General features: G+C 44.9%; 2 protein-coding genes across 3 annotated transcripts in view; both read right to left on the reverse strand.

Annotated features, from left to right (window-relative positions):
* The window catches only part of ATP6V0E1 (ATPase H+ transporting V0 subunit e1), a 34,871-nt gene extending 26,599 nt beyond the window's left edge, over positions 1–8,272 (reverse strand). The window contains exons 1-2 of the mRNA XM_024753378.1: positions 8,096–8,272; positions 3,119–3,166 (exon numbers count right to left, since the gene is read on the reverse strand). Coding sequence (XP_024609146.1) covers positions 3,119–3,166; positions 8,096–8,199 — 152 coding nt within the window. The 5' untranslated portion in view covers positions 8,200–8,272. The remainder of the gene's footprint in view (positions 1–3,118; positions 3,167–8,095) is intronic.
* Positions 8,273–16,103: 7,831 nt separating this feature from the next.
* On the reverse strand, positions 16,104–24,779 carry RPL26L1 (ribosomal protein L26 like 1). Of its 2 annotated transcripts, none has more exons than XM_024753385.1 (4): positions 24,437–24,779; positions 23,931–24,107; positions 17,194–17,334; positions 16,104–16,431 (listed from the first exon to the last, which is right to left on the reverse strand). In XM_024753385.1, exons 1-4 carry the CDS (start codon positions 24,563–24,565, stop codon positions 16,303–16,305), a joined length of 576 nt encoding a protein of 191 aa, XP_024609153.1. In that variant the 5' UTR covers positions 24,566–24,779; the 3' UTR covers positions 16,104–16,302. The 2 variants fall into 2 exon arrangements, with proteins under 2 accessions (XP_024609153.1, XP_024609154.1); XM_024753386.1 differs by having other exon boundaries at positions 24,433–24,543.
* Between the last annotated feature and the right edge of the window lie 1,029 nt (positions 24,780–25,808).

The raw sequence follows: 25,808 nt of genomic DNA on the forward strand, positions 1-25,808 counted from the left end.
CTATATGTACTAGTGCCAAACAGTAAAGTGTCCTTTGAATTTCAAATTAAATTTGTTACAGAAATCCCACCCCTTTGTGGAATAAGGTATGTAAAATACTTGGGATTTGAATTCCACCTGTATGCTTCAGGCAGATATTTCGCTAAATAGGATATATGATCAGGTTTCAAAGAAACAAAAGAAAAAAACAATTGCATAAAGTCTATACCACCCAGCTCATTTCCCCATAAAATGGCCTCCAGAAGCATTTAATGTTGGAACACTGTGTACTAACTAACTTTATTAATACATCGATGACAGTACTGACCCACTGACAATAGAGCAGTCACCAGCACATTGGGACAAAGGAAAAAAGCTAGACAGCAAGAGAGGTAAGGGCTCACAGACTGTCCTCAACTAAGTCACTAATACTCAAAGTGACACCATTTCCAACCAAGTCCAATTATTTTATTTTATACTTGAAAGTGAAGATAGGAGGCATGAGACTGACAGGTCTCCTGCCTGTTTTAAAGACAGTATCAGGGGCTTCCCTGGTGGAGCAGTGGTTAAGAATCCGCCTGCCACAACGAAGAGTAGCCCCCGCTCACCACAACTAGAGAAAGCCCGCACACAGCAACGAAGACCCAACACAGCCATAAATAAATAAATAAATAAATTTATTAAAAAAAAAAAAACACTAAAAAAAAAGAGAATAACAGGAAAATTAACCAGATTTCAAAGACGATGGAGGACCAGAAAGTCACAAAACATTTTAACCTCATCTTGGTTTAATCTCAAGTCATTCCTCTGCTCAATAATTTTGTCTTTTTTTTTTTTTTTTTAAGACCCCACCACTAACCTTACTGCTCATGCAGCAGAGATCAAAGGAATGAAAACAAAGGCTTTTTCAATTACAGGACCACTCCTTGGCTCCTGGATTGATTAAGAGCTCCCTTGCTGGAATTTCAAGAGGAGATCCGGTAGGATAGGCTGGTACTCAGTCACCCCTACTTAAACGAGGAATTCTTGATGATGCATGTACTTCTTCTCATTTACTCTTTAGAGTTAAACACAGCTAGGATAAGAATGCCCTCTATTCGCTATTGTCAGACTTCCATTCTGGGGGCTGAGCTATGACCTGAAAAGGCCTCTTTTTTACCTTTCTAACTAAAACGAAAAGACTAAACAAGCCAACTGCATAAAGTCTCATCACATATGCACTCGTATCACGGCAGTCAAACAACATCATCATCATTTAGCCAAACTTCTATAGTGCTATATGATTCAGCTTTTTTAAACACTTCACGTTGCACTGAAGCAAGTGACCAAATGGCCAGATAGCCAAAATTCATGGTAATAACTCTTTGTCAGGGGCAGATTTTGATCTATGCCAACAACCAGAATTGGCTCATACCCACAAACCTCTTTGAAAAACCTTAGTGCAAAAGTCCCAGGATACAAGAAATTCATAGATTCAGAGCCACGGCCTTTCATCACAGGATTAGAATGCTGCTTCCTACCACATGTGGGCACTAAGCAAGAGCTGGCCATCACCAATACTCTCCATATAAGGAAGTCTCAGGAAGCTAGCAAGCTCTCTTTAAGGAAAGAGAATTGTTGGCTCTAAACTCTTAACAAGCAATCCCTAAAAGGATAAATTCTATGGTATGTGAAATATATCTCAATTAAGAAAAAAAAGAAAGAATAGTTCAACTGGGACTTCCTTGGTAGCACAGTGGTTAAGAATCCACCTGCCAATGCAGGGGACACGGGTTTGAGCCCTGGTCCAGGAAGATCCCACATGCCACGGAGCAACTAAGCCTGTGCGCCACAACTACTGAGCCCGCACTCTAGAGCCCACGAGCCACAACTACTGAAGTCTGTGCACCTAGAGCCCGTGCTCTGCAACAAGAGAAGTCCCCACTCGCCACAACTAGAGAAAGCCCGTGCCGTAATGAAGACCCAATGCAGTCAAAAATTAATTAATTAAAAAAAAAAAATAGGGCTTCCCTGGTGGCTCAGTGGTTGGGAGTCCACCTGCCAATGCAGGGGACACGGGTTCGTGCCCCGGTCCAGGAAGATCCCACATGCCGCAGAGCGGCTGGGCCTGTGAGCCATGGCTGCTGAGCCTGTGCATCCAGAGCCTGTGCTCCGCAACGGGAGAGGCCACAACAGTGAGAGGCCCGTGTACCGCAAAAAAATAAAAAATAATAATAGTTCAAATACAGTTTTGCCATTTTTAACAGTATTCCAAAAATATATGTTGAGAAATTACCTCACATATCCTAAAGCTTTCATTCAAGTTTATATAATCTATTCGAACAGATGCCAATTATTATCATACTTTGATACAGTGTATAATGAATTGTTTAAAAAAATTACCCTTACTCTACTCAATCACAATTCTAGCTCAACTTCTATTCATGAGATAAAACAAGAGTTATAATAAAGAATGGCAGGACTTCCCTGGTGGCGCAGTGGTTAAGAATCCGCCTGCCAATGCAGGGGACATGGGTTCGAGCCCTGGTCCAGGAAGATCCCACATGCCGCAGAGCAACTAAGCCCGTGCACCACAACTACTGAGCCAGCGCTCTACAGCCCATGAGCCACAACTACTGAGCCCATGTACCACAACTACAGAAGCCCACGTGCCTAGAGCCCGTGCTCTGCAACAAGAGAAGCCCCAACTCGCCACAACTAGAGGAAGCCCACGCACAGCAATGAAGACCCAACGCAGACAAAAATAAATAAATACATAATAAAGAATGGCTTTATTGGCTTCACAGTGAGATATTTAAGTGAAATGAGTAGGCACAAATACTTCACAGTAGTAAAATATAAAGCAGTACGATGACAATTTCTGGCTAATTGTATGATTGAAATTTGTGCCAAATAAATTACACTTGTATTGCCAGAAGAACTGAGCATCTGTACAGTTCTTTGGTAAATATACTGAACATAGGAAAAGTGTTCTTTTCAACCTTAGGATACTATTTCTAGATGTTACACCAGGAACAAGCCCCAGTGAAACAAAAATGTAAAGTTTCATGACAATCATGCTCCACTTATTTAACTTTTATTCACACATATGATAAATACCAGGAATAACTGCTTATTGTTTTAGGAAAAAACTACTTACAAGAGATAGCAGCAAACGGAACAGGTCACCAACATGGTGATGATAACTCTGGAGAAAAAAAAAAAGTGCAAGCATTAGATAACTAGCAAACTATGCAGACTTTGCAGGAGGTTTAAGTTCCCTTACCAGGTGATCAAACCTGGCAAGGATTGCACAACCAGAAAAATACATCTGAATCTGTTCAAACACCAGAGACAGCAGGGTGCCCTGGGGTGCACACAGCAGAATTCTACGGAAGTCATTAACATTTGTATTTAAGGGAATGTGTACTGATGCCACAGTTTAGGGGTCTAATCCAAACCCATCTGAAACTGAACACAAAAGGCTGTACTGGTAATAGCTTTGACATCCAAGTAACTGCCCTATTTGGTATATGAAATGACACTATACTGCTAAAAATGTTACTAAGTCCAAGCTCGCTCTGCTCACCGCACGACAGGCCAATGAATCGGAGACGAGGTGTTGAGGAAAGGGATACGACTTTATTGGGAAAGCTGGCAGCCCGAGAAGATGGCAGACTGGTGTCTCCGAAAAACCATCTTCTCTGGGTCTGGATGCCAGTTTCTTTTATAGAATCAGAAAGGGAGAGGCGGTGAGGAAGTAAAGTAAAAAGGCAGAACAGAGGGGGAGAGGCGGTGAGGAAGTAAAGTAAAAGGGCCATCAGTCTTGCAAAACATCTGGAATGACCAGCCTCGGTGAGGGGATGTGTTAGTTTCTTCTTTTTTGCAGCCATTCACAGGTGAGCAGGGCTAGCAGAGGGACAGGATTCCCTGAGGCAGGCCATTATGTATGATTATAATAACAAAAGCAATGAAAAGCAAAGGTTAAAGTCAAAGAAACAGATCCAAAGTGGAGTCCGATTTAGCCCTTCCGTGTTACCAAAATATGACTTTCTAGCCTTGACCTCTCCCCATCTCCATTCCTGTCTGAAAAATAGTTAAACCGGGGTCTCTGATCAGCTGAATTTCAACGTTTAAAAAACTGAATTCATGATATTCTTTTCGCATTTCTCTTTCCAAATTTAAATCTCCTACTCCAGAGAAGCTCTGCCATTTCCACCCATCTGACCCACCCCTCCAATCTGTCATCTTTTTACTCATGCCTCCCCTGCACCTTCAGTCATCAAATGCTGTGGATTAGTCCTTTGAAGCAGCTCTCCTTATGTGGATTTTTTTCCTTTCTATTCCCATCGTTAAAATCAAAATTTATCAGGTCTGCCTGGCTAACTGCTGGCAGATTCAAAACTTTCTTCCTTCCCTTTCATTCTATCCATACAATCTTTCATTCATTCCTACAATCACCTTGGGTTAATCTTTCTAAAATATTCCTTTCATTACATCACTCTGCAGCTTATCACCTTTCAATGCCCCCCCCATCATTCACAGGCGTGACTTCCAAAGAGGGGGTCTCCACACCCCATAGAGTAAGAAAGACTATCTCCTAGAAGGCAGGGGGCAAATATCTGAACTCCTATGTATATTATGTTTAACTCATCCTTTAGAAATTCTGTGTGCGTGCATATATTTTCTGTGGTTAATACATTGGCTTGTCCATTCAACAGATTCAGAGTGACTTGTATGCACCAGGCTCTGGGGAGAGAGGAGTCAACAAAAGGGATGAAAACCCCTGAACTTTAGCAAAGCAAAGGTTCCTGGTGAGAGGGTATCAGGCATTCAAAGAGGACAGAGGCCAGTGTGGCTGAGCTGAGCAAGGACAGCCTGGTAGGAAGTGAGGTCAGAGGTATCTGGTAGCCTCTGAAAGGAAAAGGGAAGCTATTTTGGAGGGATTTGAGGAGAGGACTGACAAAAGCTGACCCAAATTCTAATAGGATCTCTCTGCAGGGTGGAAATAGACTAGGGAAGAGAAAGCAAAAGGAAAAGCAGAAAAACCAGTTAGTGGGGAATTGTACCAATGGACCACTCTGGTAGCAGCGCCTGTAGTGAGAACTGGTCAGACTCTGGATATATCCTGAAGGCACATTCTTCAAAACATGTACCTTATAGTACATATATAAACGGGTATTGGGGGTTGCACATCATGTTTATTATTCTCCATCCCAAGCTTCTGCTCATCTTCTTCCATTCCCCTGCCCCAACCTGGAATCCCTTCCTCAGTCTTTCCCTTCCCCAAAAGACCAACTCAGAGATCGGAAACAGCTGAGGCCCCTTTGTACTACTTGATTAATAGTTCGATATCAAACGCTCCCTCATGGGAATTCCCTGGTGGTCCAGTGGCTAGGACTCCACGCTTCCACTGTGCGGGTTCGATCCCTGGTCAGGGAACTAAGATCCCGCAAGCTGCACGGCACAACGCAGCCAAAAAGAAAAGAAAAAAAAAATTTTAATTAAGATATCAGTTCCTAATGTGCTTCTTCTAAGTTATTGCCTGCTGAAGCGTTTAGGGGTGAAGTGTCATGATAACTGCAATTTACCTTCAAATGATTCAGCAAAATTATGTTTTGCTGAATTATGTATGCACACCTGGATTCATAGACAAAGCAAATATAAAGCAAATATGAATATGTCAGCATTATTGAATCTAGGTGGTGTTATACAACACCTGTACTACTCTATTTTTCTGAATGTTCAAAAATGTTATGTCTGAAAAAATTGGAGCTGACTGAACTGTAACACTAATCCCCGTGCTCTGTCCCCATTCCCTCCCCCACGACTACTGCTAAGGGCGCCACTGTGAAAAAATCTGAAGCTTTTAGAGAATCTGTGGATTCCTTAAGAGGAGAATGGGAAATCATGAAAAATAGGAACGGTCAGGAACCAGTACTCCAGGTACAGACTTCATTTCATCCAGCCCTTTTTCAGTTGTAGAAAAGATGAGAGTAAGAGGCTTGCTTTAGGTTATACATAGATTCAGAAGAGTTTTTCCCCTTTTGCTCCCTTTTTCCCCCAGCTTCATGAGGTCCTGAAAACCTCCTAATCACCCAGGTTTCTGCATTCTGATGTGCAGGGGTCTCAGAGAAGAGGATTTAACAGCAAAGTCTCCTTTCTTCCCTTCTCACACAGCACCTTTACTTAGCTCCTTAATGAAGATGTTTTTAATCCTTCAAATCAGAAATGCTCTCCCGCGTTAAAAATTCACCATACTCCTTGAATCAATTCAGCTCCTTCGTGTATTTAAAAAAAAAAAAATCACTTGCAGTCTTTTCAGAAGGTAAAGGGGAACTAATACTAATTCAGTACTAATATTTCCATTTTACAATGAGGAAACAGGAACATGGAAAAGTTAACTAAACTATCCAAGGTCATAGGGATCATCCAGCCGGGAGCAGTGTTTCTCAAAGTGTAATACAGTAACTCCAAGGAGACACCTAGTGTTTTAAGACCTGCTCAATCCTGCCAAGAGCAGGAAATACAAGGACTGAGGTGGAGGCTATGAATTAGATCCAGATAACATATCACTAGCAGGTCAAACCTGAATAGTGACACTAGGGCTAGAAACTGAGTAGCCCATGGACCACTGGAGGCGTTTCATTACCCCGGGTAACACCAGTGGCATCAAGACCCAAGGCTGGGCATGGTGGGCCCCAAATGGGGGTCTTCAAGAAAGGAGTGGTCAACACTACCAGAACATTAATAAATGTTTTCTGAGTATGACGGCTGGAAAGGCAGACAGTGGGTAATGAAACAGCTGAAGACAGAAACACAACAAAGGAGTACCATGTTGTTCTCTAATTTCAGTAGGAGAAACAAGCCCAAGGAATTAAATTTGGTTAATACAAATTGTTTTAATAACCCCAGAATTCTGACACTCCAAATCATCTATTACAGGCTGGAAAGATGACCCTATATAACTGATGCTAGGGGTGGGGTGTGGAAGAGGAACCTAATACAGTGAAATGACAGAAATTCATCCACCATTTTTCCTTTTTAAACAAATTATGATTTACTTGTAAGCTCGATGGAAGTAACAGGTCTAACACAGTTTATTCCAGAGAGCAAAAGGGGTTCAGGTCACAAAACATTAAGGAAGTAATAGCATTTTCTTTCCTTTAATAAAGGCAATAGACTTATCCACTCAATAACTCTTTACTGAATGTCTACTCTGCATGCAGAGCACTGTGAAGCCACCAATTCGTTTCAAAGAATAAAACAAGAGATGGTGTTCCCCCAAATCTGTGACTTCAGTCTAAGTTTCACCCCACATGATCTTGCCGCTGAGAAAAAAATGACTAAAAGGCAAAGAGGAACCAGAAAGAGGGTGTTCCAAAGCCCCTTTGAAGATAGACTGTTTCATACTACGATAAAAAAAAAGTTTACTTACAAAACAGATAAAGCTCTAACAAAGAAGTCTGGGGGAAAAAAATCTTTTCTTAACCAATCATTCTAAGAGCTTGTTACACTCACATACAAGGGCTGGAGAGCCCTTGGAAAGGTATGACGCAGGGGTTTCTAAACAATACCTCCGACTCTTTGATAATTAATCTCGCTCTAGATCAAGCCCCAGCTAGATCCTGGCGCCCACTAGATGGAAGGCCTGGGCTCAACGTTGTCGCACAAGCTTGCCCTCTGCAACTGCGACAGCCTGTGAGGCAGAGAGATCAATTTCTGTTTTATTTATTTGATCCGTTCCTTTAAAGTTTAGGCAAACGAGGCCTCATTTGGGTGGACGGCAGGGCTAAAAGGGCGACAGACGTCTAGGGACGAACCCCAACTTCTCCTTGAGTCGGTATAAACCCATTTCCGACTGCACCCTCCCCACACAGAGACGTGATGAGAAAAAATTCCCCTACAACTCCTTCCCAAGGAGGGTCCGCCGGAAGTCACCCTCCTCACGTTCAGGCCGGGAGACACTGAGGCTGCTGCGATAAGGAAGTCGAGGGGCTGCCCGGGGGTCGGGGCCTGACTGGAGGGCAGGATCACCCGGGCAAGGTCTCCGACCGGTGCGGAATCGCCCCCTCCCCCGCCCGGCTCTGCGGGTCCTCACCGCGCGTCCCTCCCCAGGCAGGCCTGGCGCACTTACCCCCGGTTGGGACCCTTAGGGATGAACCAGGGTACCAGGAAGCCGACGAAGCCCCAGAACACGCTCATCACGATGAGAGGCACGGTGAGGCCCGTATACGCCATAGTTGCTGCGGGAGGTGCCAGCCCCTGCCCCGCCGCCTCACTGTGGTCCCACCCGGAAGTGTCAACACCGGCCGCGTGACCTGCGCGCGCAAAGACCCGCCTCCCGCACCCCCACGTGACCTCGCGCCGGACTCCGCCCCGCCCGGGACCGGGAGACAGAGCCCCGCCCTCCCCCGGCCGGTCTTGGGGCTCCTGCTCCTTGGAGGGACGTCACCCCAGAGCCCCAGAGGTAGGGGTAAGTCACCAGGGGCTCAGCAAAGTTTTCTGATACGAAGGTGACCCTTTTAAGAAAAGAGTGTAGGTATTTACAGCTTTATCTTATGCAACAAACATATAAAGAACTTAATAGTAAGTTTCTGTTCAGAATTCCTGTGTGCCAGGCACTGGGCCATGAGCTTTAAGTGCTTGAGTTTATTTTAAACACCTCACGACAGCCTATGAAGTCGTTTTCATTATTATCCCCACTTTGCCGTTGAAGAAACTGAGGCCCAGGGAGGAGGTTAAGGATCTTGGCCAGAGTCACATAGCTACTAAGTGGCGGAGCCAGGATTTAACCTTTGACGGTGTGATTTTCAAGCCCAGTGCTCTTAGCTACTTACCTACTGAATGACTTGTGCACTGTGCCAAGTTTGGGGGTTACAGAAATCAAACAGACACCGCCTCCCCTCAGGGAGTTCACAGGCTGGTGAGATGGACTTGTGAGCAGGCCACTGGGTAGAGTGGACCATAGTGCACAACTTTTCCATCCCAGCCAGTCCTGAGCTGAGCCTTGAAAGAGGAGTAGAAATTAGCCAGAGTAGTAAGGAGAAGGTAACATGGAGTTTCAAATGCTTGCCAAGGATTTTCACATATGTTCATTGTAGTGTGTGACAACCTTGGAACAGAGGAACCCAGTTCTCAGAGAGGTTGACAGAGCTCTCAGGCAGAAGCAAGATGGAAAGCAAATCTATAAACCAATCCAATGTGCTTTACCCTGGACCATGTTTTCCCAGCAATAGGCACATTTCCTTACCTGGAATTGCCTCCTGATTTCTTTCTTCATTCAACTAGAATGGATTCCTGGATTAAATGAGAAATTGGACCAAAGATCTTTAATATCTCTTGAAACGCGATTCCAAGCCTTTACCTGAAGGACAAGGCAGGAAACTAGTTGGTCTCCTTCGTGCTCATCCTGCGCCCCGCAACAACTCAGTCTCAACAGAAATTCTGTTGTCCTTAAGTTCCAGTCCAGGCATCACCTTCACCAAGACCTATTTTCATTCTGTTATTGCATGTCTTGTGGCCTTCTACTTGTTTGTGTGTATAAATTAACCAACCCTCTACTAGAGGGCAAACTCCTTGATTATGGGCACTGTTTAACTGATCTTTGTTCCTTAGAAGCACTTTATACATAGAATGTGCTCAATAAACACTTGTACAACTGAATTGAATAGTTAAGAAAGGGTGAAATCAGCCAGAACTAAATTAGAGAAAAAAGTTTGCTCTTTCTTCCCATTTCTTTTTTTTTTTTTGCAGTACGCGGGCCTCTCACTGTTGTGGCCTCTCCCGTTGCGGAGCACAGGCTCGGGATGCACAGGCTCAGCGGCCATGGCTCACGGGCCCAGCCGCTCCGCGGCATGTGGGATCTTCCCGGACCAGGGCACGAACCCATGTCCCCTGCATCGGCAGGCGGACTCTCAACCACTGTGCCACTAGGGAAGCCCCCCCATTTCTTTTTTTAAAAACTTATTTCTAATTGTGGCAAAATAAATATACATAACATAAAACTTAACCTTCTTTACCATTTTTAAGTGTACAGTCCAATAGTGTTAAGTATTCACACTGTTGTGCACCTGATCTCCAGAACATTTTCATACCCACTAAACAAATCCCCATTCTCTCCTTCCCCCGCCCCTGGCAACCACCATCCTACTTTCTGTTTCTCTAAGCTTGACTACTCAAGATACCTGATATAAGTGGAATCATAGAACATTTGTCTTTTTGTGACTGGCTTATTTCACTTAGCATAACGACCTCTAGATTCATCCATGTTGAAGCATGTATCAGAATTTCCATCCTTTTTAAGGCTGAATAATATTCAACTGTATGTATATACCACGTTTTGTTTCTCCATTCATCCGTGGTTGGATAGTTGGGTTGCTTCCACTTTTTTGGCTATTGTAAATTTTTTTCCCCTTTTAAAAATAAATGCGGATGTTTTTAAGTTGATCTTGGTAAGTCTAACTTTTGCCTTGCCTTCTTGGCAGCCTCTCTGAGAAGCAGATGTTGGGGAGCACAGGGATGTGGCTGTTCAGACACCAGTTCTGTGGAAATCTGTTTCAGCCTCTGTGAAAGAGAAAAATCTTTAATCTCAGTATTATATTTGTGGGCTAGTATTGGCCAATAGCTCCCTCTATCAGTCAGTCTGTCCAAAACATTTTATCACATGTTCCAAGTGAAAACTGTGGAGAAGGCCAGGAACTAGCATTCAGTGACCCTCTGAATGAAGAAATATTCTCTGCTTTCAAGGCATTTAAAGTCTCCTGCAGGAAATAAACCAGACTTTGGGCAGCGGTCCCAGGACTGCTGGGGAGTCCCTGAGACTCTCCCAGGGGGTCCACCAAGCCCTCTCTTTTCTAACTACCAATCTGTGTGAGGTTGAATTTGCTTCCTTTGCTTCCTTTTCTTCCAAAACATCATATTGCAACAGACTGAATGCAGAAGCATTGTAAGAATCCATTTGCCTTCTACCAAACCAGACATTAAGGAATTTTGCAAAAATGTAACAAAATGTCACTCTTTTTGCAACATTTTTTTGTTTTGTATTGGAAAAGATAGCTATTTTCCTTAAAAATGTTATTTCTGTTAACATGTTTTGGGTTTATTATTTTTTAATGATTTAAAAATCTTAAAATTTTAATGTCTAATATGGTAAATTATATCGATAGATATAACCCTCATAAATAAGGTCTTTGGGTCCTCAATAATTTTTAAATTAGAGGAAAATTCTCGGAGGCAACTTCAGTAGGATGAAATAAACAAGAGTGGATTATAAAACACTACAACACAAACCCCAAGGAACCCTAAACAGGCATGCAGGGTTACAAAGCCACGGAGTCATAAAGCTCCTTTCCAAGTTGATTGAGAACGTTGGAAGTTAGTGGAGAAGCTGAAATTCCAGCATAATTCACTACTTGTTTGCTCTGCACATAGGTAGGGAACGAACACTGCCGGCAGACACCACTGATAATTGCAGCTACCATTTCTCAATGGCTGCGTGCCAGTCATTAAACAAGGTACTTTGAATTACCTGTCTCATTCAGTGCTCACAACACCTAATATAGATGTTATTAAATCCACTTTACAGGGCTTCCCTGGTGGCGCAGTGGTTGAGAGTCCGCCTGCCAATGCAGGGGACGTGGGTTCGTGCCCCAGTCTGGGAAGATCCCACAGTAACTTGCCCAAAGTCTAGCTGTTTTAAGTGACAAAACTGGCATCTGAATGTAGGTCTTCGTAGCTCCTGTTCTTCCCACTAAGCCATGCTACCTCTCCTATTTCAAATAGTAAGTCAACCAAAACAAAACAAAACACAAAAAAACCTTAAATTATACATTACTTAACAAGATAGAGACATCTAAGGCCTAAGAGGAGACCTTTAAAACCTGTTGCAGAATTAGCCGCCCTCCTACTGGGGATAGGCTAGGATGTGGTTGATTTCATTATTTCTGATGGACACAGAATATGTATTACTGGTGCATGTTTATATTGTAATTATGGTGTTCAGGAAATACATCAACCTCATACAGTTATTTAAATTTGGATGACCTGCTGTCCTCATGAAGACTTCTTTACGGATCAAACTTTGAGTAAAAACCCAATCATATATGCACAGAATATTTCTAGAAGGATATAAAAGACTGGAAACAGTGACTGCTTCTGGGGAGAACTTAGTGACTTGAGAGTCAGCGTGACAAGGAAACTTACCTTTTTTTTTTTTTTTTGGCCATGCTGAGCGGCTTGTGGGATCTTAGTCTTAGTTCCCCAACCATCCCTGACCAAGGATTGAACCCATGCCCCCTGCAATGGAAGTCCGAAGTCCTAACCACTGGACCACCAGGGAATTCCCAGGAAACTTACTTTTCACTGTATACCTTTTGTACCTTTTTTTTTTTTTCTTAAATTTATTTTTGGCTGCACTGGGGCTCTGTTGCTGAGTGCAGGCCTTTTCCAGTTGCAGTGAGCGGGGGCTACTCTTCGTGGCGGTGCGCGCCACGGCTTCTCCTGCTGCAGAGCATGGGCTCTAGGCACGTTGGCTTCAGTAGTGGTGGCTTGTGGGCTCTAGAGCGCAGGCTCAGCAGTTGTGGCGCACAGGCCTAGTTGCTCCGCAGCATGTGGGATCTTCCCGGACCAGGGCTCGAACCCGTGTCCCCTGCATTGGCAGGTGGATTCTTAACCACTGTGCCACCAGGGAAGCCCGTTTTGTACCTTTTTATGTTGTACTATATATATAAGTATTACTTCTTTAAAAAAAAAAACTAATTTAAAAGAACAATGAACAAAGACCCAAGCCATTACCAGATTGGAACTGCTCTAAGGCTGTAGCATCAGCAGAGTATGAAGGACTCTCAGTTAGTACAGTTCTGCCGGATTCCCAGAAGATTTGGTTACTTATTTGCCGACCCAACTCACATGGAAACCTCTGTAGCTGAACATCTCAACCCAAGTGCGCTATGAAAGCAGACATTCAGAATCAGTTATGTGAAGTTTAAAAGTTTGGAGTCTTCCCAAAATAGCACAAGGGGACTCACTCAAATAAATGGACATCTGCAAATTTGATGAAAAGGTCAGTAGGAAACTGCTTAATTCAAACTCATTCCAGGAAACATGCTAAAACCCCCCAGGCCAAAACCTTGATAAGCAGGCCCACCCAGCTGGCATTCTGCAGTCCCCATTTCCTGCAGCAGCCCAAACACCATATTGCTGCCTTTAAACCCTCCCCCTTTGTTCAAGAACCAGCATTTTATCCAAACTCCCTGGAAAAAAACTTTCCCCTCTGCTCCTTCAGACAAACACACTGCCAATCTCCTCAGAAAGACAATAGCTAACATTTGCTGAGTTCTCTGTGCTTTACACGCAGTATCTCAAGTAGTAAGTCTGACAACTCTGTGAAGTAGGTACTCTTCTCTCTCTTTCTTTCCCTGTCTTTCTTTTTTCTTTCCTTTCTCCTTCCTTCCTTCCTTCTTTCTTCTTAATAAATTTACTTATTTTTGGCTGCGTTGGGCCTTCGTTGCTGCACACCGTCTTTCTTTAGTTGCGGCAAGCGGGGGCTACTCTTCATTGCAGTGCACGGACTTCTCATTGCAGTGGCTTCTCTTGCTGCGGAGCACAGGCTCTAGGCGCGCAGGCTTCAGTAGTTGTGGCACACGGGCTCAGTAGTTGTGGCGCATGGGCTTAGTTGCGCCACAGCATGTGGGATCTTCCCAGACCAGGGCTCAAACCCATGTCCCCTACGTTGGCAGGCAGATTCTTAACCACTGCGCCACCAGTGGAAGTCCCAGAGGTAGGTACTCTTCATCTCCATTTTATAAATGACAAACCTGAGGCCCAGAGAGGTTTGGCCATTTGCCCAGGGTCACACAGCTAGAAGCTGACTGAGCTGGGATTAGAGCTCTCAGTTGATGTCAAATTCCCACTCTTGATCATGCACTATTATTCACATGGCTGATGATAAAAAGCCTGGTGTGACTTGGGGGAGATTACAGCTCTCAAAGCTCTTATCACTTGTATTGAACAAAGTTGCTGAAAAGAAACCAAATATAACTCTTAGGAAATATAATTTAAGTTTCATGGTGAGTGTAATGGCTGGAGCCTAGGGCCCAGACCAGGCATCGGAAGATGTCATCCTACTACAAATATAATCGTTTGAAATCTGACCTTTATGCAAATTTGGGGCCCTGAAACATGTGTTGTTCGAGAATGAAGACAAAACCTCAAATCAGAAAAGTAAACCACAGCCCTTGCTGGTTGACCTACTTGTTATGCTCCCTAGACATACGGTTCAGTGTGCTAACATAGCCACCATGTTTTGGGCACCTGCTCTATTTTATGTGCTGTGTGTATGTATACATCCTAATCCACAATCTCCCAAATTTACCTAGTCATAAGCATCATACAAGGGCCATGTGAAAAAAACAGATGCACACGAGACCTGAAGAGTTCTCTCTTCAGACGTACTGTATCACAGAATCTCCAGGCAAGAGGTGGAGACTATTTTAGCAACCACCCACGTGACTCCTAAAATCAGGGGGATCTATCTGATGGACTGCTACTTTAATTTTCAGCCTTGAAGATCAGCATTTCCAGCTTCTTACATAGACTAGAGAAACAGAGGGTCATAAAAATGGCTGTCTGAAGACCACAGCAGGACTTGAATCAAGATCCGTCTGGCTACGGAGCCAGTATCATTCCGCCTACTCTTAAATCAATGCCACAGTCAGAGCGTGCATATTGAGTTCTGTGGTTTGTGCTCTTAGCAATCTTTTGTGAAAAATCATTCCTTCTTTGAGTGCAAAGTGAATGTCAGAACTTGAAATAGAAGTTAATTGAACAATAATAGCGATATTAGAATTTATACACTCCCACTATCAAAGTGTGCTCAGAAAGAGCCCATTTGATCATGGCATTTTATTTCTGCATTTAACATAAGAAAGGAAGGCAATGAAGGTATTACCATCTATTTACTACTGAGAAAATGGAAGCTCAGAGATGAGCTGTTTGCTCAAAGGCCTTTGACTGTCCAGTGGTAGAGCTGGGATTGGAGCTTGACCACTGGTGACAATGCTTTTCCCACTAAGCACTAATGCTTTTACTGCTACAGACACGTAAATTCTTCTCTATTCCATATAAGTGTGTAGGCTCTTGTCAGACTCCAGTGAAGGGCTGACTTAAGAGCAGGAGGAACACCGGAGGCAGATGGCTGTGGGAAGTGAATGTCCTCTGATGCACCGAGGCCTGGGTTCAAATCCCAGCTCTATCTCTTAGGCTCTCTGGGATTTGGACAATTAACCTCAACTCATTTTCTTCACCAGTCAAAATGGGAAATAACTGATTCAATCAACATTTATTAAGAAACACCAGAGCGTCAGATAAACCCTGTGTTACTAGCGAGCCGTAAAAGGCTGTTTAATGCATTCATCAATAGATTATCCCAGGGGCAAGGGAGGATTTTAGATGTGGCTCTGAAGCTAATCTTAAAGAATGACTAGCAGTTAGACCCGGAGTCTAAAACTCAGATGCCACTGGGGGTAGACAACAGGGTACCCTGGCTCCACACAACCGATGCTGCCCAGGATCAGGGCCTCATGCAGCTAGATGAAGCACAAGATCTGGATTTCCTCTGTGATCTCATAAGTTTTAAATGTTGGAAATTAATTTTAAATTATGAAAACAATAGAAGGACAAGCAAAATCTATTTGTAAACCAAGTCTTGCCTGTAGACTGTCAGTTTTCTGAGTTGAACCCCGGGAAAGAGGAGGGCATTTCAGTCACATGGAAATAGCACTAGCAAGGTCAAGACTTCAGCAGGGCAGCTGGGTCAGTGAGCTGCACGCCCTTGGGTTTGGTTGGGGTGTGAGGGAGAGGAAGCTGGCCAGAGAGCAGACTGGCAGGCCTGAGTGTGAGTGCTGAGCAGCGCTGCCCTCTGTGCGTGCCAGTTCACAGCCGGACCTACACCGAGTGGGACAACCTCTGCCTCAGGGACCAGAGCCCTGTCCTGTCTGCCCCATCGGCGTGAGGGTCCAGGCAGGAGCAGGGCTGTCTTAACCTCACTGCTGCTGTATTTTGCTGCCCTGTGGATTAAGCATGTGAAAGACTGGCAGTGGGGAATTGAAAGTAAGATGGATTTTATCTAAAAGGCAATAAATATGTTTTGGAACAAGAAAACGTGTCCAATTTTTATTCATAAAATTATTAATCGAAACAGCAAAAGTAGATATACAGAGCCACATATCAATAACGAAATAGGAAGGAAATGAAACGTTCCAGAGACACCTGGAAAAGTTTCAAAGGAATACACACCAGGCAAAAGAATCTACAGGTAAACCGTGGTTGCACAAAAGGTTATATTCATTCCTGCATTTTCTCAATAAGTTCTTCCTTATATTTGCCTTTCTCTTTTCCAACTTGTCGAGATTTGGCTTTGCGTTCAAGAATTTTTTTCCGATCTTTGTCCAGTTTTAGCCTGGTGATAACCACCTGTTAGCATGAGAGAACAAACAGATATTGAAAATTTTTTTTTTTTTTTTAAGGAGAAAGGACTTATAACCACAATTAATCTTATACAGCAGATCTTCCCTCGACAACAGTAGCTTGGGTTCCTTCTTCTGCTACCCAATGCCCAGCTCCTAACTCTTGAGGCTCTAGAAGACCATTTAGATAATTTAGTGGTACGAAGTGTCATTTAGCTTGTGAAACATTATACTACCCCCATGGATGGTTTGTCTGTCCATGTCGGCAGTATAATTTGCCCTTGGCTGGCAAAATGCATTGTTTTAAAAATACCTGCATTCCCACCAGCTGCTGGGCAATACAGAGATCATAAAGATGAGTGAGACCCGACCATTCTGCCCTTAAGGATCTGAAACTCTGGAGGAGAGACCCTACAATACAACGTATAAAATGGGAGGTTAAAGGAGGAACAGCATATTCCACCAGGTGGGTGTGAGGGCCGAAGGAAGAGGTGTTCTCTCTTCTCCCTCTGGACACTCTCTAGTGGGAAAGTGATGCCTGGAACACTCTTGCTACCAGCTTGCAGATGCGGCCTTCACCAAGGATGACAAAACAGACAGGGAAAGGAACTGGATCCCTCATGATATCACTAAGCCAGTGAACCAACCAAGCCTTCCTCCCAGGGAAGTCCTTACCATGGCCGCCTGTGCAGAAAGTACCAACAGCCAACAACTCTAGTAGGAATGCTATGCTACACGCCCACTACCACTGCGCAGTCCCAGGCCATACCTTGCTTGGGTGAATGCCCACGTGGACAGTTGTGCCATTAGCCTTCTCACGCTGCACCCGCTCGATGTAGATGACATATTTCTTTCTGTACACCTGGACTACCTTGCCAATCTGCTGACCTTTGTAGTGTCCTCGAACCACCTGAGAGAAAATACAAAAGAGAATTCTCCCCATTTCTAATGCTTGAACATCATAGTGAGGAAACTAATTATCAGCAACACACAGGCTAAAAATAGAACTTTTTGTATTCAGTCAAATTTTGATTCAATCAAAATCAGCTGGGGTTTTTTTTGTTTTTTTTTTTGGTATAAATCTGCTTTGTATTATTCTAAGTCAGGTGGAAATTCTTTGCCTGTATTTTTTTCTTCTCTTACCTGAACAAAACATTCCTTGAACTAAGATAGTCATCACATGACTAATCCTGAGAGTAAAAAGATATAATCGCTGTACATCTAAAACTAATACACGTTAGGGACTTCCCTGGTGGTCCAGTGGTTAAGGATCCACCTGCCAGTGCAGGGGACATGGGTTCGATCCCTGGTCCAGGAAGATCCCACATGCCGTGGAGCAACTAAGCCTGTGCACCATAACTACTAAGCCCACATGCCACAACTACTGAACTCCCTGCGCTCTAGGGCCCGTGTGCCACAACTACTGAAGCCCATGCGTCTAGAGCCCACGATCCACAACAAGAGAAGCCACCACAATGAGAAGCCCATGCACTGCAACGAAGAGTAGCCCCCGCTCGCTGCAACTAGAGCAAGCCCACGCACAGCTATGAAGATCCAGCGCAGCCAAAAATAAATATTAAAAATAAATAAATAAAAGTAATACGTGTTATACATCAATTATAGCTCAATTTTTTACAAAAAGTAAAATAAAAAGAATATATAATCACTCTCAAGATCTAAACAGAGAATGGTTAAAGAAATTATACTTAGTAACTGAATCACTTTGCTATACACCAGAAACTAACACAACATTGTAAATCAACTATACTTCAATTAAAAAAAAAATTATATTGAGATTCTCAGGCAACCATCTAAAACCCATGTTTTCAAAAAACAATTTATGACCAAGGAAAATGCTCAAGACATGACCTTTAGACAAAAAAGGAGAATACAAGGCTATATATATAGTCTGAATCTTATGTGTATATGCTTCATATTTGTATATGGCATGTAACATGAGATGAAGATATATCCAAATGTCAATTATGGTTGCCATTAGGAAGGAAGGAGAATTACTGATGACTATTTTTTAACTTATGTTCTTCTAAATTTCAAGATTTCTACAATTAATACAAATATTTTATAGTCAGAAAAAAAAACGTTAAATTAAAATCTTGTGGGCTATTTTTGCAACTAAAAATCAGCTCATGCTCCAATTCTACTCAAAAACTAACTAGATTATTATGGTTTCCCTAAAGGCAGGAGCCTATTAAACAGTAGCCATATAAGCACAGAGGAAATACCACATGTAAAGAATTGGCAAATCCCAATACTCCTAAAATGTCTACCTATATTGTTCAGCTTACTCACCAAGGCGATTTTCAGGTTGAAAAGACAAGAGCCACGCATGCCTCACTGAAGATCCACCACAGTCTACGTGACCAGAGACCCTCACATGGAAAAAGTAGGTGAAAAAGCCCCTATTAAGTATCATCCTGATTGAAGAAAGGTGTTAATAAAAGGAGTCAAAGGGACACCCGTGATAAAGAGCAGTGGACAAACGCTAGACCCAGAGAGGAGGGAGACAGGATAAGACTCAATCGACTGTGGAAAGGTGAGGGAGAAGAGGCGAGGATGACCTCCAGAGTCTGGCTGGGCAACTGGATGGATGGATGTGCCTTTCCCAGAGGCATGGAACATGAAAATTCCATACACAGCGGGAAGGCCAACTGGGCTGGTAACAAAGACCTGCGAGTCATCCAAAGAGATGGCAACTCAAAGCTTGATTTTACTTAGGGAGCTGGTGGTACAGGAATGTAGAAATCTAAGAAAAGCCAACATTTTGGAAGAGCTTACGAAAGAGACTGAAGTGGCCAGGAAGAATGGCAAACCAGGAAGTGTGGTGTTAGAGTAGCCAAGACAAGAAGGCCAAATGCCCTAGGATGGTCAACTACTGGAAGGATAAAGTAACAGATGACAACAAGCTGGTCACTGGTGGTCACGGCTACAGTGCTTTCGGTGGAGCAGTGGGATGGAAGCCGTTACGATAAGGCAACAAGTTCACCGGAGGTGAGAAGACGAAGGTGAAAAAAGACTGACCCAAGGAGCTTGGATCTGAAGAGGATGAGAGAGAGGACACATGTTCAACGTGGATGGGAAGTTAAGGGATAATTTTCTATTTTTAAAGAGGGGGAAACATGAATATGTTTAAATGCTGATGAGAAGGAACAAGTATGGAGGAAGAGGTAAAGGAAACTGTAGAGAAGGGGGATAATGGATAGAAGGATCTCAAGAGGGCAGTAAGAGAGTGGTGGATGTCACATGCAGTGGCAGCAGGATAGCTTACACAGAAACAGGGATTTCTCTTTCACTGTAACAGGAGAGAATGAAGATGGGAGGGGTGCAACTGCAGGTAAGCCAGAGGGTGTGGAGCCGGGAGTTGTGCAAGATCCTGGACAATAGTTCGAATTTCCTCTGTAAAACAGGAGGCATAGTCAACTGCTCAGAGAAAGAGGTAGGTGAGACTTAGAAGATCCCAAGAGAGAAAAGGCAGTTTTAACAAACCTAGCTGGGACGATTTTATTCTCCTGGTCAGAGAAGTGCTTACCCAGTATGGCCTTTGGAGTTAAGAGACCTGGATTCCTGGCTCAGACACTCATTTTCTATATTATTCTTTATTACTTTACCTGAGTTTCATTTTCTTCATATCTAAAAAAGAAACCATTCATAACCCCACAGGCATTAAAAAAACGGCAGCTCCTTCTCCCCTGCCCTCCTTGTCTTTTTTTTTTTTTTACACATTTAAAAAAAATTATTTATTTAATTTATTTGTCTTTGGCTGCGTTGGGTCTTCGTTGCTGCGCACCATCTTTCTCTAGTTGCGGCGAGCGGGGGCTACTCTTCGTTGCGGTGCACGGACTTCCTACTGTAGTGGCCTCTCTTGTTTCGGAGCACGGGCTCTAGGCGCATGGGCTTCAGTAGTTGTGACACGTGGGCTCAGTAGTTGTGGCTCGCAGGCTCTAGAGCGCAGGCTCAGTAGTTGTGGTACATGGGCTTAGTTGCTCCGTGGCATGTGGGATCTTCCCGGACCAGGGCTCGAACCCATGTCCCCTGTGTTGGCAGGTGGATTCTTAACCACTGTACCACCTGGGAAGCCCCTGCGCTCCTTTTCTTTATCTCATCTTCCAATTCCAACCCGTCAACAGTTTTCATCCATTCAATAAATATTGATTGTGCCCCTGTTGTGTGCCAGGCTCTGCACTGAGGTCAGGCAACAAAAAAGAAGAGTTCTCTGGCCTCACGGAGCTTAGTCTGATGGGTAGTAGGCAGCTGAGAGGTAAACATGCAAATATATAATCCTAACTGGAACAGGGCACATGGGAAGATACTGAGATGATAAAAAATGGTCTACGTCATATTAGGGTGACGCTACATGGTTTTACATCTGCCAAAACTCACCTGTGCATTTCACTGTATGTAAATTATGCCTCAGTTTTTTTTAAAAAATGATCTCAAATTGTGTTCAATGCTATGAAAAAAGAATAAAGGATGCTATACTAAAATACTGAGTAAAGTATCTGGGAAGGCTTTTCTGAGGAACTGACATTAATATAAGACCTGCAAAAGGAGGAGTTAGCCAGGTAAAGGGGAGAAGAGCACTCCAGGCAGAGGGAGCATTCTGGACAAAGACGCAGAGGGAGAAAAGATTTAGGTGCATTTAAGGACCTGAAAAGACCAATGTGTTTGAAGGACAGAGCATGTGGGGGATAATAAGATGAGATGAGGTCAGAGAATTAGACCTGGACTGGCTCACGCAGGGCCTTGTCAGAGATTTAGATTTTACAGTCAGCACATCAAGCACCACGGATAGGTTTTAAGCAGGATCTGATTTGCAAACAATGCCGCTCTGTGGAGAGTGGACTACAGTAACAGTGGAAGCGACAGATGCTTTGAACTAAAATGGAAATATGAAGAAGTGGTCAGATTCAAGAGGTATTTTGGAGGTAAAATCAACAAGACTTAGTGATAGATTAGAAGAGAGGGGTTAGGGAAAGTTAGTAATAATTTAAAGGTTTATGATATACCTAAGTGGGGAGATAGAAGTGTCACTTACTGAGGTGTGAAAGATGGGATGAGAATCAGATTTTAGAGGCAGCGGGAATATCAGGATCTCATGCATAAGAAGCTTGAGATGTCTGTGAGATATCCAAATACAGATGTTCAGCAGGCAGTTAGATCTACAGCTCTGTGGTCAGAAAAGTAGTTTGGACTGGGATGTAAAAGAGGAAGGTGTTAGCACAGAGCAGACATTGAAAACTTTAGGAATAAATATTACCACCTAGGTAGACCATGTAGGCCAGCCAATGGAAGACCAGGTGCAGGCCCTGTGACAAAATCCAGCATTTAGGGACCAGGCAGAGGAGAAATAGCCAGCAAAGGAGTCTGGGAAGTTGCAAGTAAATTGTGAGCCTGAAGTGTCACAGAAGCTAAAAAGAGAAGCTATTTCAAGAAGTAAGGTGGTGCAACCTATGCCAAATTCTGCTGAAAAAGTCAAGGACAGGGCTTCCCTGGTGGCGCAGTGGTTAAGAATCCGCCTGCCAATGCAGGGGACACGGGTTCGAGCCCTGGTCCGGGAAGATCCCACATGCCGCAGAGCAACTAAGGCCGTTGCGCCACAACTGCTGAGCCTGCACTCTAGGGCCCGTGAGCCACAACTACTGAGCTCGCGTGCTACAACTACTGAAGCCCACGCACTGAGAGCCTGTGCTCCGCAACAAGAGAAGCCACGGCAATGAGAAACCCGTGCACCACAATGAAGAGTAGCCCCTGCTCGCCGCAACTAGAGAAAGCCCACGTGCAGCAACAAAGACTCAACGCAGCCAGAAAAAAAACAAAAACAAAAGTCAACGACAGTGAGACCAAGATGTGACCACTGAATTTAGTCATAAAGAGGTTGGTGGGGACTTCCCTGGTGGCACAGTGGTTAAGAATCTGCCTGCCAATTCAGGGGACACGGGTTCAAGCCCTGGTCCGGAAAGATCCCACATGCTGTGGAACAACTACGCCCATGCTCCACAACTACTGAGCCTGCACTCTACACCCCGCGAGCCGCAACTAGTGAGCCCATGTGCCACAACTACTGAAGCCCAGGCGCCTAGAGCCCGTGCCCCACAACAAGAGAAGCCCACGCACCGCAAGAAAGAGAAAGCCCCACGCAGCAACAAAGACCCAATGCAGCCATAAGTAAATACATACATACATAAATACATAAATAAATAAATAAGAGGTTATTGGTGATCTCAGCCAAAAGCAGTTTCTATAAAGTAAAGAATCCAGATTTTCCAGGTCTCTTGCAAAACTGAAGAATCTGACAACAACTGAACGTAACTGAAGAGTCTTCATTTCCCTAGTGCAGCGATGGGCTGAGGGTATATGACTATCTCCCTTAAAAGAGCCCACTTCCTTTAATTTGCCTAACTAGACCCTAGAGGCATTTGCAATCCCCCCCATTCTAGAACATGCCTGATGGGAAGGATCCAGGAGAGAAGAGGTTGAACCATACTTCTGAATTATTTTTTTCTATGCTATTCCTGTCACAATCTCAGCCTAACTTATCCCCTGCTTCCAGTCTTTTCCTCCTCAAAGCTTCAGAGTCCCAGTGCCTTAGGTGATCCACCAAATCCCTTACTTCATTCTCTAAAACAATGGTTCTCAACTGGGGGAGGGTGGCAGGGGTGCATTTTGCTCCCCAGAGACACTGGGCAATACCTGGAAATATTTCTGCTTGTCATAACTATGAGGAGGTGCTACTGGCATCTAGTGGGGAGAGACCAGGGATGCTGCTAAACATCCTACAGTACACAGGAGAGCTCAGCACAACAAAGAATTATCCAGCCCAAGAAGTCAATAGTGCTGAGGTTTTAAGAGGGGCCTGTAGATCTTGTGCACTGTTACTGTTCTAGGGAACACTGCCTGGTAAGTGCTCAGTAAATATTCCCTCAAGGAATGAACAGAGCCCCTGTCTATTTTGCTCACCCTCACTTCCCCTCTCTACTACACAGCCTAGTCCTAAGCTCCAGTCACAGAGAACAGAGGGCTTATACTTTCTCACATGGGCCGTACTCTCACAATTTCAGGCCTCTGACTTGCTGCTGCTTCTCCGTTCTCCCTAACAAGTCCAGCACCATCAAGTGCCCAGCTTCCACTAAACTCAATAACAAGACCTTACTCTTATTGCAAAACATTCCCCTGCAAAGTCTGGTTCAAACAGCCACCCTGGGTAACGCCTGGCAAACTAGCGGCCTCCGCAGACAAAATAAGAAAACAAGAGTTTTGCTTGGTTGGGACAGTATACTTCTCAAATTATTATTATTAAAGAATTGAGTTGGAATGCTCTAAATTAGGCTGGACAGGCGCTCTCTGGTGACTCTGGGCCCCATCTCCGGTCTAACACATCTGCAGGGTCACATTACCTGCCAGTCCTCCACGTCCAAGAACACTCGACGTTCTCAGGCGCAGGACCCGAGCGCCACGCAGCTGGGTAACCAGAGCCCGGAGGACACATACCTGGACCTCGTCGTCCTTGCGGATGGGCATGGAGCGAACGTTGTACTTCTGCCGCAGCTCCTTGGAGAGTGGAGACGACATGATCTTCCTGCGCACGTGGGAGGGGGCATTGAAGTGACGTTTGCGGTTTTTGCTGCGGTCCGAGGTCACGAAGGGGTTGAACTTCATGGTGATGGTCTGCAAAGAAAGGCAAGGGAGAGAGCGAAGGGACGCTCAATGGGGTACCGGGGCATTCTCTGCATCCGGGACACTTCTCCCATCCCTGCGCAAGGGCTCTAGGGAGGTGGCCTCGGAAGAAGGCGACTGAAGGAAAACGAAGGATGTGAGGGGTCTGGGTGTTACACAGAGCAAAGCGTGCGTGGGGAGCACATGCTTGACTAAACGGATCTGGGCCGAAGGTGGCACTGGGACCTTGAGGCTAACTGTGGGAGGAGGACTCGGACTGCACGGTTGGGGGTCACGCAGAGACAACTCCAGGGATGTAGGCGGCCCCTGCACTCACCTACCTGGCGACCGCAGGTTTCAGACCCTGGGCGCACAAGGCCGGAAGTGAGGCTTCCTTGCCGCGCAAGCGCAGAAAGAAAGCAATGCTCCATTCCTATCGGAACGAAACTGAATAGCGCCCCCTCCGGCATGGGGTGGGATCGCAGTGCCTCGTTTTCGGGGGCCACGGGAGCGCTAGGCGGCTCCGGGAGTCATGCCTGGAACCCGGTGACTTCGTGCCGCTGGGGAGAAGGGGCACTTTTGTAGGGCCTGCAATAAAAGCTTGTTGATGTTCTTTTAATAGGTACATTATCAGTAGTCTCTCTCCTACCCCAAACTCTTTGCCCCTGTTACCCTCCGCAGAGGTCGTCTAGGCGTATGGTAGGGGTGATTTAACATCATGATTTAACATTGTTGTAAATGCAATCGGCTAACTTGCTTCTTCAAAATCACCGAGGAGCCTGTTCAAAATGCAGATTTTTGTGTTCCACCACAACCCTGAAAAATCAGACAGCGTTAGGTCGGGATCTGGGTCTCTGAATTTAGAGCAAGCACTTCCCCTCACCAAAGATTTTGAGGCGCACGCATGTTTGAGCGTCATTACAAACCAACCACTTGGCTTTGCAAAACTTCGCCCCAGGGCTTCCCTGGTGGCGCAGTGGTTGAGAGTCCGCCTGCTGACGTAGGGGACACGGGTTCGTGCCCCGGTCCAGGAAGATCCCACATGGCGCAGAGCGGCTGGGCCCGTGAGCCATGGCCGCTGAGCATGCGCGTCCGGAGCCTGTGCTCCGCAACGGGAGAGGCCACAACAGTGAGAGGCCCGCGTACAAAACAAACATTTCACCCCAGTCTTCTAGCCCTTTTTAGAAGAGCTGGAGTTGCAGTGAGACCTGAACCCAAGTGCCTCTTCACGTTGCTGGACCTTGGCTCCTTATCTGTGAAATGGGGATGATCTTAAGTAGATGACTCATAGAGTTGTTACGAGGACTAAATGAGTTAATCCGTTTCTTGTGTTTAGAACAGTGTCTGGCGCATAGCGCTCAATTACAGCCACCTATAAAGAGAGCGGAGGCCTTGCTCCAGGACAGCCCTAAGGACAGGCCTCACCAGAGTCAGACTATTGCCATTAACTCCCAATGACGCAAACTGTAAGCTTTCCGTGTTTGATGTAAACACGTGCAATGCGCCATGCTAACCGAAGCTGTGCTCTCTCTCCCCTTTCAACTCCGTTGAGAGTCTTCTTTAAAAGCCGGTTAGGGCAGCCGGGATTCTGCAGACCAGCGCGCCTGCGGGTTTGTAGCTATTGCCCCGCCCCACTCATTCCGGCCCCGCCCACCCCGCCCTGCCCACCTTGTCCCCGCCTCGCCCCGCCTGGTGGTGCCCGAGCTCCGCCTC

The sequence above is a fragment of the Neophocaena asiaeorientalis genome, unplaced genomic scaffold (assembly GCF_003031525.2).
Source record: "Neophocaena asiaeorientalis asiaeorientalis breed wild unplaced genomic scaffold, Neophocaena_asiaeorientalis_V1.1 scaffold268, whole genome shotgun sequence".
Classification (NCBI taxonomy): Eukaryota; Metazoa; Chordata; class Mammalia; order Artiodactyla; family Phocoenidae; genus Neophocaena; species Neophocaena asiaeorientalis.